Source organism: Babylonia areolata, chromosome 23, assembly GCF_041734735.1.
Source record: "Babylonia areolata isolate BAREFJ2019XMU chromosome 23, ASM4173473v1, whole genome shotgun sequence".
Taxonomy (NCBI): Eukaryota; Metazoa; Mollusca; class Gastropoda; order Neogastropoda; family Buccinidae; genus Babylonia; species Babylonia areolata.
Genome location: NC_134898.1, coordinates 29360442 through 29372887, shown reverse-complemented (window position 1 = coordinate 29372887; position 12446 = coordinate 29360442). Strand labels below are relative to the sequence as shown.

General features: G+C 39.9%; 1 protein-coding gene across 1 annotated transcript in view; it reads right to left on the bottom strand.

Moving 5' to 3' along the window:
* Window positions 1-12446, bottom strand: part of LOC143298076 (organic cation transporter protein-like) — a 34863-nt gene extending 22417 nt beyond the window's left edge. The window contains exons 1-3 of the mRNA XM_076610756.1: window positions 12354-12446; window positions 9414-9566; window positions 6393-6621 (exon numbers count right to left, since the gene is read on the bottom strand). Coding sequence (XP_076466871.1) covers window positions 6393-6621; window positions 9414-9556 — 372 coding nt within the window. The 5' untranslated portion in view covers window positions 9557-9566; window positions 12354-12446. The remainder of the gene's footprint in view (window positions 1-6392; window positions 6622-9413; window positions 9567-12353) is intronic.

Below are 12446 nucleotides of genomic sequence, written 5' to 3'. Positions count from 1 at the left end.
AAGGCGAATTTACTTTTTTGTCATCACATGGCAGCAGCGTTATTGATTATTTTCTTATATCTGAAGATTTACGAGCAGAGTGTGATCTGCACATTGATAATTGTTTATATTCATGGCACCTTTAACAAGGAAACACACCTCGCCGAACTCGCGCTTCTACGAAAGCAAAGTATGACGCAACTCTACGGAATATTACCACGTCATCGCCATTGCCTCTGTAACTGCATTCACGATCAAACGGATTTTGGAGAGCTCAAGTATTTTGTTGAAATTAAGAGGTGAGAGAAAAGATTGAATTTATGAATTTTATCTATAGGATGACCTTGATCTAGAGAATGAGTGAACTTACTTGAATTAATTGTTTTTATTGTTATTTCAGGTTTTTTGTATTCTCATGATTTTCTTGCTGGGAGAAAATGAATGAGCTCGCCAAAATGGGTTGGCTCATTGACTATTTTAGATCTCTCAGTATTTCTTTCATATTCTTGTAGTAAAATTGCATGATAGCCAGGAAACTTGCAAGGGATCTTGAACACAGGCGCATTCTCCCTTCAAATCAAGGTGGTTACAGAACAGGTAAGTCCACATGGGAAAATGCAGCTGCTTTTGCATATGAGGTGTGTGAAGGATTTCAAAGAAAAGAAGAAACACTAGCAGTAGCAATCGACCTTGACGATGCCTACAATAAAGTCCAGTTTGCGCACCTCATGGAGCTGCTACTAAGGTATAGAGTAAGTTTGACACTGACAAGATGGATAGCAGCAGCGCTTCAGGAAAGAACCGTCGTCCTACGCCTCGGAGACTGGATGTCTGCACCTTCTAAACTATCCATGGGACTGCCACAAGGGTCTCCGCTCTCTCCTGTCCTCTACAACGTCTACACGAATGGCCTTGCAGACTTAAACAACAATGGAATAGCTCGGGTGCTTACTCTTGCGGACGATGGCCTGGTCTTCAAAACTTCGAAAAATGCTCAGGAAAGAACTAAAGCCGTCCAGAAACAACTAAACAATATTGCTCAATGGTGCAAAGACACAGGATCTTCCATCAATCCAACGAAAGTCCAAACGTTGCTGTGCACCCTCAACAACAGAACCGCGAGCAAATCACCACCACCTGTGTCATTTGACGGGATTCAGATCGAGAAAACCGAATGCCTACGCTACCTAGGAATACAGTTCAACAGGATGCTGACCTTCAGAAAACATACGGAAAATACTGTTCTCAAATGCAAAAAGGGCCTTTCACTCTTAAAAGCAATGGCAACCAAAGGTATTGAACAACGCCACCTCTTCCTGCTATACCAATCACTCGTCCTCAGTGTGATCGACTACGGACTTGGGCTAATAACACCATCTCAAAGCAACCTCCTAAAATTAGAAAGAGTTCAAAATGAAGCTATGAGGCTGATCCTTGGAACAACAAAAGACACGACCACGGAAACCATGCGATACCTGCTCGACCTTCCTTCAGTGCAGGCCAGAAACAAGTTAGAACAGGTTAAGACCTACTTCAAAGCATTAGAAAACCTTCAAAACCCACTGCATGACGCAGTCAAAGAACCAAAAGGCAGCCGTCTAGGACGAGGAAGATCATGGATGGGGCAAGCAGAAGACACAATCTGGCTAGTATGCCGACTACAAGACCTGAAAGAAACAAAAGAATGGGAGAAAAACCCCGAAAACCTCAACCATCTATTCAACACAGCCATTTCACCCACTCTAGGAAGACAATGTCGGGAATGGCCAGAGGGCAAAACTGATACGGAAGTGAAGCTACTCATAGAAGAAAACAGTAAAGAAGAGGACATTATCATATACACAGATGGCTCCGTCACCAAAGACCAATCCGGTTGGGGATTCACTGCGAAACAAAATGGAAAAACAATTAGGGAAAAATGCTGCCTACAAAGTCACAACCTCCAGCCTAACGATGGAAGTTGAAGCTGTGACACGTGCCCTCCAGTGGCTATCGTCCATCCATATGCCCGGAAACCAACATGCCATGATTCTAGCTGACTCAATAAACCTCATACAGAAAATTGAAAACGGAATGGGAAGCCCAGAGTGGCATTAGGCAATGCGCAACTTTCAGATAAAAAAACTTACATGGTCATACTGCCCGGGACATGCAGGTGTTAAGGGAAATGAGCGAGCTGACAGACTTGCTGGTAACCAACAACAACGAGCGGCCTATATCTAGGAAAATCGGAAATCCTCAGAAAAGTCAAAGAATATCAAAAAGAACAGGTACAAAGCCATCACACCATCGATCACCTCAAAGAAATAAAGGCGGAGAGAGGGAGCAGCCGTAAGTCTAGCATGAAAGGTAGAGCACGATGCTTTGCAAATCAAACAAATATCAGCATCATTTCCAAACCAGCATTGCGCAAATTTCTTCAGAACGGAACAGAGTCTCTGTGGGCTTTTCCAAATACAATAGACTGAGCAACACACTAGACGCCACGTGCTTGGCATCAGAGATCTTTTCCCATCCTTCTTGCGGCCAATCAGTGGCAGCCTCTGTGTGTGTATGTGTGTGTTTGTGTGTATGTGTAGGTCTGTGTGTTTGTGTGCGTTTGCGCATGCGCGAGGTTGTAAGTGTACACGTGTCAGGAGAGTTCTGTGCACATGCGTGGGGGGGGGGGGGGGGGGGGGGGGGGTATGGGGGGGAGAAGGGGGGGAGGAGGATGAGATATGAGTGTATATGCATGCCTACACTGTGGGAGCAACGGAATATTGGAACGTGCAGGTGTGCATATATATATATCTTTGTATATATGTGTGGGGGGTTGGGGTTAGGGGATATGGGTGTATGTGTGTGTGCTCGTACAAGTAAGTGTGTGTGTGTGTGTGTTGGGGCTCATGTACGTTTATGTGTATTTGACTGTGCTTTCATATCTGTGAAACTACACGTTTGGTGCATATCTGTTATGCATATGTGTGTGTATGTGTGAATGTGTGTCTGAATTTTTTACATTTATTTGTTTATTTATCATCATTGTTGTCTCTTTTATTTATCTATTTTATTTATTTATCTTATTGTTATTAGTATTATTATTATTTCTTCATTTATTTATTTATTTTATTTTAAATTAAAAAAAAAAATTATTTAGTTATTTATATTTATTTATTTATTCATTTATTTGATTTGATTTTTATTTTATTTTGTAAGCTTATAATTGGCTTCATCACGTTTTTGCGCCTTATACATATAATTATTATTAGTAGTTCTTTTTTTTATGTATTTATCTTTCTTTCTTATTCTCAAGGCCTGACTAAGCACGTTGGGATACGCTTGGCAGATGTGGTGTAGCATATTGGATTTGTCCGAACGCAGTGACGCCTCCTTGAGCTACTGAAACTGAAATTGTAGTAAAATTAATGTTATGGTAAGGTGACCAAGATGGAAGCAGAACAGTACTTTATGTTCCGGCGCAGAACGAAAGACTACTCAACCTGAAGTCTTCTTCCTCTACAGACTTCACCATCCGGAGGTCGTCACCTCTTCAGCGTCCCAGTGAAAAGAAGACGCTTCTTCAATTACGGCGAAGACTTCAACCGGCCAGCTAAGTAGATGTTATTAAAAATTTTTTTAAAAACCCACCCAAACCAGGAAGCCACCGTCAAAGAGTCTTATACATATTCAAGGACACGTAAATACCTTCCTGGAGACCTTAACTGAACCTAACTAAGAAAGGAAACTAAAAAATTTCGTTATTGTTATATCAAAACAAAGTTTCTTTCCCATAATTTTTGGTTTCGTTAGCTGTGTGGAAGTTGGACACAACTGTACACTAACACACATTACAGAACTAATAAGAAAAACATGCGTCTGGTAATATTTGAATACAAAAAAAATAGAAAATTAGTAGAACCACGAACAACAGAGAAAAACTATAACAGCACCTACCATTAGTACTAAAGTGGGAAAATAGTCAATGCAGTGAGAAGAGTCAGGAACCAACTGTAAAGGGGGATTGCTCTAATGAAATCAGGATTATTTGGAATGATGGGAAGTTGTAGGTATATAAAGAGGAGCTAGACAGCAATGATTTCAAAGATAGCCTGGGTGAAGCCCACGGTATGTTAGATTTATATGTTGATATCGGGGTTGAATTGTTCACAAACTCTCTATATTGAGCAGCTGCTTGTATGGTTAGAAAGGTCAGAAACACTAAGAAAGAATTCATTGACTGGTTTGATGTGGAATGCAGGCAGCAAAAGAAACGGGTCAGGACACTCCTTAAGAGATTCCAAATATGTAAGACAGAAAGAGTTAAGAATCAGTGGAAAGAAGACTATGTTAAGGAGAGGAAGGATTATGTTAAGCGAAAAAGGACAAAGAAACGAGCGTACGAAGAAGAAAGATTAGACAAATTAAGAAACTGCGTTCATGACCCTAAGCTGTTCTGGTAAATAATAAGTTCAGTTAACCGGAAAGCAGTAGTTTATAATGACATTAGCTCTGAACAGTGGCATAACCACTTTTCTAACGTTTTTAATTATATTACAGCTGATAATAGTTATGACCAGGAAGAAGTAATGACGGAAGAAGCAGTAGATGTGGAGGAAGAACCTCTTTTTGATGACCCAATTTCAGAACAGTAAATTATAACGAATATAAAAAACCTGAAATCGGGTATAAGTGCCGGCCCAGACTATATTATTGGCGAAATGCTAAAAAATGCTAACAGTAATGTTATGAAATTCCTAGTAAACCTATTTAACAAATTATTTGAAAGTGGAACATTTCCGTTGGACTGGGCAAAATCAATTATTGTGCCTATACATAAAAAGGGAGACACAAACAACCCGGACAATTACAGAGGAGTAGCCTTGACAAGTACAATTAGTAAAGTGTATACACACATCTTAAATCGGAGATGAAAAAAATTGACAGAATTAGAAGGAAAAAAAACATATAAATATGTGACTTATGTCAAATAACCAAATGGAAAAGGTACATGCATTTGCAATGAAGTGCTTTCTGGGTGTCCCATTACACTCATCAAACACTATAACGTATGGCGAAACTGGCAGGTACCCATTGCATGTTAGATCAATTGTAAAATGCATAAAATATTGACTCAAACTAACAAGACTGCCAACATCACGATTGTGTATACAAGTATACGAAATGCTGCTGCTGCAAGAGGAGAAGAGCAAACAGAACTGGGTATTCCACATCAAGAAAACGCTATCGGAACATGGATTCAGTCTTGTTTGGATGTGCCAAGGAGTAGGGCACAATAGCGGCTTTGTATCGGAATTAAAAGACAGACTCATAGCATGTTACAAACAAAACTGGCACGGAGAATTAGCAATGATAAGTATAAATGGTTTTATTCATTTAAATCAGTATTTCAAACGGAGAAGTATATTAAGTTTATAACAAATAAATGGCATAAAATCTGCTTTGCGAAGCTCGGATTGAGAGCACTTGGACTGAATGCCAACAGAAGATGGTTCGATTCAGACGTAGCAACATCTCCTTGCCCAATGTGGCATAAGCCCAGAAGATGAAAATAATTTTATATTCAACTGCAAAAGATATGATGAATTGCGAAAAAAACTGTACCCTTTTCAATACAGCTCCAGTGCAGAGAAAAGATTTGACCGGCATACTGATGACAGAAAATGAAAATATGATACTTTAGCTTGCAAAATATGGTATCTGAGGCAGTAAATATACGGAAAATGTCCATCATTAGTCCAAATACTCATTAATCAATTGAAAATTAGTATGGATTCTTTGAGGAAAATAGCATGGATAAAAAGGAAGGGCTACATTTGATTGGTCAATCTCGACATTGTAATCATTTGATGTGTTCATTTTGATATGATGGGTTTTGATGTTGAGGCATGAATAATTATTTCAGGATTTATATGTACTTTAGTATGTGTTTGTATTGATATGATGTGTGTCAATGTTATATGCGTGAATATTTATTATATGTTTATCTGTACTTTGGTTTCTGTGTACTGTTCAAACCTTGGAGACGAACGACTGAAAAAAGGCACATTGCCCCACTGTCACATGTACTTCAAGCTAATGACAAAGTGCCAAAGTGTCGCAAATCTCTTATCAGTTTGTGTTGTTTCAGTTCTGTTTTTGTTTTGTTTTGTTTTGTTTTTTCTTTCTGTTCCATATTTATCTATTTTGCACCATTTTGTTCTGATTAGTACCTACTATGTCACCAGAGCTTTTCAGCTAATGACATTAAACATTTCAGTGTTCAGCGTTCTCTCTCTCTCTCTCTCTCAAAAATAAACACAAAGAATTTATCTTTCTAATATGAATAAGAGCTGTCTGATATTCTGCCTCAGCCGTAAGCCCCCAAATGATTATGTTTTGTCTCTGTGTAAAATGAACTCCGCACTTTGACCTACCTGCGAGGTCAAGGTTTCCTTGAACACGGACCTGTCGAACACCCACTGTTGGCACGTGCGCTCCGTTTTGTTGGTGCTGCTGTCCGCTCCCTGGCTTGCCACGTCATAGACAGTGCACTGCGAGTAGTGTCCCTCCTCGTCGGTGAGGGGAATGGTGAGATTGATCAACCAGGCGTGATGTGCGCTCTGCACCTCGTAGGTGTCGTTCGGAAGGCCCGGAATCTGACATCTGGAGACAGGGTCATGTTGTGTGGAATAGCGTCATGTTGTGTGGAATAGGGTCATGTTGTCTGAGATAGGGTCATGTTGTCTGGTAGGGTCATGTTTTGTGGGATAGGGATATGTTGTGTTATGTGAAATAGGATCATATTGTGTAGGAATAGGGTCATATTGTCTGGAATAGAGTCATGTTGTGTGGAATAGGGTCATGTTGTGTAGGAATAGGGTCATGTTGTCTGAGATAGGATCATGTCATGTTGTGTGGAATAGGGTCATGTTGTCTGAGATAGGGTCATGTTTTATGGGATAGGGTCATGTTGTGTTATGTGAAATAGGGTCATGTTGTGTAGGAATAGGGTCATATTGTCTGGAATAGGGTCATGTTCTGTGGAATAGAGTCATATTGTCTGTGGTAGTGTCGTATTGTATGGGATAGTCATACTGTCTTGAGTAGGATCATGTTGTGTGGAATAGGGTCATATTGTGTAGAGTAGGGTCATGTTTCCTGGGATAGTGTTATATTGTCTGGAATTGAGTCACGTCATCTGGAATAGGGTTATATTATATGGAATAGGGTCCTGTTGTATGAAGTAATGTTATATTGTCTAGAATAGGGTCATAATGTCTGGTGTTGGGTCTTGTTGCGTGGAATAGGGTCATATTGTCTGGATTAGGGTCATGTTGTGTGGAATAGGGTTATATTGTCTGGAATAAGTTCATGTTGTGTTGTTCAGGGTCATGTTATGTCGTGTGGAATAGGGCCATGTCGTGTGAAATAGGGTCAGGTTGTGTGCAATAGGGTCATGTCGTGTGAAATAGGGTCATGTTGTGTGGAATAGGGTCATGTTGTGTGGAATAGGGTCATGTGGAATAGGGTCATGTCGTGTGGAATAGGGTCAGGTTGTGTGGAATTGGGTCAGGTTGTGTTGAGTAGGGTCATGTTGTGTGGATAGGGTCATGTTGTGTGGAATGGGGTCATGTTGTCTGTGGTTGTGTCATATTGTATAGAACAATATAGAAACAAATCATTTGGCGTATACAGAGACAATCCAAGAAATTTCCTTAAAACAAATAATTTTTTTTTCTCAATCAATTGCTGATTCATGAAGACCCAATATTTCAGCCCAAATACTGTGTAACAGGTTGAATATGAGAGTGAAATAATTTCATAAATGATTCAAAAGATTGATTTTCTAAACTAGACAATTAGCGCATAATACAGGATAGTGCATTTTTATCTCTGCTTGCAAGGTTTTTACATGCAACAGTAAAACTAAGTTTTGTAAAAAAAATACATACCCAGGTACATTCACAAGTGACACAACTATTCCGTTGTAAGTCTGTTTTTCTATAATGCCCAAATGTCCCCCATTTCTAATCACAACAATAATATTGCTTTTTGACATATCAACTTTCAGATGAAGTGAAGTAGCAGACCTATATAAAATGTTCAGCTGTGTTTGTAAACCAATGATAATTTCAATATAAACACAGCATCATCAGCCAAAAGCAGTATGAATATTTCTAAACAGCCCCCAGTAAAGGCACCATATTTTCCACACCTAATAACTTCAGAAATTAATACATTGATAAAAATATAGAATAAAACAGGACTACATACATCACCTTGCTTCACACCAGAAGTACATTGAATATAATTGGTCATATTACCTCCACACCTTACCATAAATTTTACACATTTATATATACTCATGATACATCTTAGTAGTTTTTCATGAACACCACCTTTTAAGATTAAAGTCCTGGAATAGCTTGATTAACAGAATCAAAGGCTTTTTCGAAATCTATAAATGTGACATACAATCAGTTGTGTAATAATTATGCTTAAATCCTGCTTGACATTCACCGGTAAGATTATTTTGTTCAACCCATTCTTCCAGTATATGGTTTATAATAGTACTGTACAACTTACTGCTTATATCACACAGAGAAATTCCCCTAGATTACAAGGGTCATTCAAGTCGCATTTAAAAAATATATATATATATAAAGGCGAAAAAACTAGTCAGACTGACCTGTAGGTGGTAACTTGTCCTATGATGAAAGTTTCCCCACGTTTCGGGCCCTAGGCCCTTCTTCATGGGAAAAAAAGTAGAGAATGGAGAAGAAGAGAGAGGACAAAACCAAGACCGAGGTATATATAAAGTGGAGGAACAATAGATTCAGCCCAGTGTTCAGGAGAGATTCCTCCATCAAAATGAGAACTGAAAAAAAAGAGAAAAAATCAAAAATCTATTCTATTTTACATGTATACCTCAATAGTTCTCCAATAATGCCATCTGAACCTGCTCCTCACGATTAAAAAAAATCTCAAAGCAAACAAAACATCTTCTTTTGAAATTGGATGGTTTCGGCTAATTTCATCTTGTTCTTCATTCTCAAGTGGTAATACATTATCCAAACAGATGTCTTTTGTTTAGGAGTGCCTTAAAATGATGATCAAACCAAGTTTCGATACTGATATCATTAGTCGGTTGTTTTCTTTTAATTGAAATATCATGTACAGTGTTCCAAAAATTCTTTCTGTTTCTTTTAGATGCTACTAACTCTGTTAACTATGCAAACTGCTTGCTTTTTTCTCTTTAGCAAATGTTTATACTTTCGTCCAGCTCTACAAAAATTAGTTGCTATCATCCTTGTCAAATGTACATCAATGTACATCGAAATTTATTAAGCAATCAAAGAGAGAGGCAGACAGACAGACAGACAGAGACAGACAGGTAGTTACGTTTAGGTTTAGTGTTCAAAATCATACAAGGGAACTGAAAGACTGAAGTTTACCTGTGATGGGGGATAACCATGGTGAAGACAGGTGACAAGTTCTGGAGGTGCACACAGCCAGAGGTGATGCAGATCAGGAATATGATCCGCTTTTGATACGTTCCAAACTCACCAACATCGCTGAGTACCTCATCGAACTTCATCTTGGTGGGCCTTATTGAAAAACACGGAAAATGATATAGCGTGCTACGACTGAAAAGAGTGTGCTGTCCTTAGTGTAGACTCACTGCATAAATATCCACTGACTAGTTAGTTTGTTATTGTCGTTTTATAGTGGGTTGTTTCTATGTTTATTTAAAGAGACAGTCACCACGATCTTTCCGTCTCTATGAAAAATGAGTGGTAGGTATATACATAGAAAAGAGAGTAACCTTTCAGTGCAGTTTTTTTTTTTTTACCCTCACAATATGGATCGGTTTAACGACTGAAATAACTAAGGAAACACACACACACACACACACTCACACACACGCGCGCGTTATCATTTGCGCAGAATGTTGAAATCCACTAAAAGTCGGTATGTCTGACGGGAATAACGATTCCGAGAAAGTGAAGGAAAGTCAGAAAAAACGTAGCTGTAACACCACGTCACTACCCCCAAATTCCTTGAACAGCAAAGACAAACATCTTGAATTGATGTACTCGTGCAAGATGAGATCATCGGATACTTAGCAATGAACAACCCATACACCCAGAATTAAAACCAGAGGGGAAAGGAGGGAGGGAGGGTGCGGAATTATTGCCACAATACAATTGAAGCTTCCCTGTTATTTTCTTCCTTGCACACACGGCTTCCACATCCTTTAACCTTTAACCTCAGTAAGCCGCGTATGTATGTGACACATGTGCAAGACAGTACGTGCGGTGGTGAGCTGTTTGTTACTTGAATGCTTTTTGTTGCGTGTCAAGTAATGCAGCCTATGGTCATCATACTTTGATAATTATAATTTCGTGTCTAGTTGATCTCATGCATCTCTCTCGAACTTATACGGTGTCGTGTCCTAACCGCACTGAGACGATCTTACTCGTTTATGTACCAGGTCATTTGCTCAGTCTCAAACATTTCATTTCTGTCCAAAAGTCTTCGAGGGAAAAATCTTCAGCAAACCTTCACCAGTCTCAACTCCTATAACTTCATCTGTCCATATCAGACTGCTAGCCGCCCAGTTCATAGCACAGAAACTATGCCTCTCAGAGTTGTCCATATTCTTCTCTCTCTTGATAAAGGAGCTGTTTGTTCTCATTGTTTTTGATCTGTCAGCTGCATTTGATACAGTCGACTGTAGAATCTTGGTGCAAAAGTGACATGAAATTTATCACTTTCGAGGCTCGCTCTTTAATTGCTTTCTTTATATCTCTCAGGCAGATCAGTCACTGTTGTTGTGAATGATTTTACTTCTAAATTTTTTCTTATGATTGGTGTGGTAAGGTTATGTTCTTTGAACTATTCACTTCATCTGCCCGCTACAGAGTTGAGTGTAATCATAGCCCTCTTTGTCACTCTTTTCTGTCTGATACTTCCCCAGCATGCATGTCCGACCTGCTTCATTTCCCCAGAATACATGTCTGACCTTCACTTCCCCAGAATACATGTTTGACTTTCACTTCCCAACATACATGTCTGACCTTCACTTCCCCAGAATACATGTCTGACCTTCACTTCCCCAGAATACATGTCTGACCTTCACTTCCCCAGAATACATGTCTCACGTTCACTTCCCCAGAATACATATCTGACCTTCACTTCCCCAGAATACATGTCTGACCTTCACTTCCCAAGCATACATGTCTGACCTTCACTTCCCCACAATACATGTCTGACCTTCACTTCCCCACAATACATGTCTGACCTTCACTTCCCAAGCATACATGTCTGACCTTCACTTCCCCACCATACATGTCTGACCTTCACTTCCCCAGAATACATGTCTCACGTTCACTTCCCCAGAATACATATCTGACCTTCACTTCCCCAGAATACATGTCTGACCTTCACTTCCCAAGCATACATGTCTGACCTTCACTTCCCCACAATACATGTCTGACCTTCACTTCCCCACAATACATGCACTTCCCCAGAATACATGTCTGACCTTCACTTCCCAAGCATACATGTCTGACCTTCACTTCCCCACAATACATGTCTGACCTTCACTTCCCCACCATACATGTCTGACCTTCACTTCCCCACCATACATGTCTGACCTTCACTTCCCCAGAATACATGTCTCACCTTCACTTCCCCAGAATACATATCTGACCTTCACTTCCCCAGAATACATGTCTGACCTTCACTTCCCAAGCATACATGTCTGACCTTCACTTCCCCACAATACATGTCTGACCTTCACTTCCCCACAATACATGCACTTCCCCAGAATACATGTCTGACCTTCACTTCCCAAGCATACATGTCTGACCTTCACTTCCCCACAATACATGTCTGACCTTCACTTCCCAAGCATACATGTCTGACCTTCACTTCCCCACAATACATGTCTGACCTTCACTTCCCCACCATACATGTCTGACTTTCACTTCCCCAGAATACATGTCTCACGTTCACTTCCCCAGAATACATATCTGACGTTCACTTCCCCAGAATACATGTCTGACCTTCACTTCCCAAGCATACATGTCTGACCTTCACTTCCCCACAATACATGTCTGACCTTCACTTCCCCACAATACATGTCTGACCTTCACTTCCCAAGCATACATGTCTGACCTTCACTTCCCCACAATACATGTCTGACCTTCACTTCTCCAGCATACATGTCTGACCTTCACTTCTCCAGTATATATGTCAGTCTCGTTTCACTTCCAAACCATACATTTCTAACTTGCATCACTTCTTGTTCACAATTAAAATGACACCATTAACAACAACAACAAGAATAAATCTTCGTTGTTATCCAAACAACCCACTGCCCCACTCACCTCCTATCCTCCAAGACACATCTGTGAATCTCTCACAGTGATATGGCGGGGAGCACTGACCCATAATCACTGATGTAGTCATCACCCCACTCC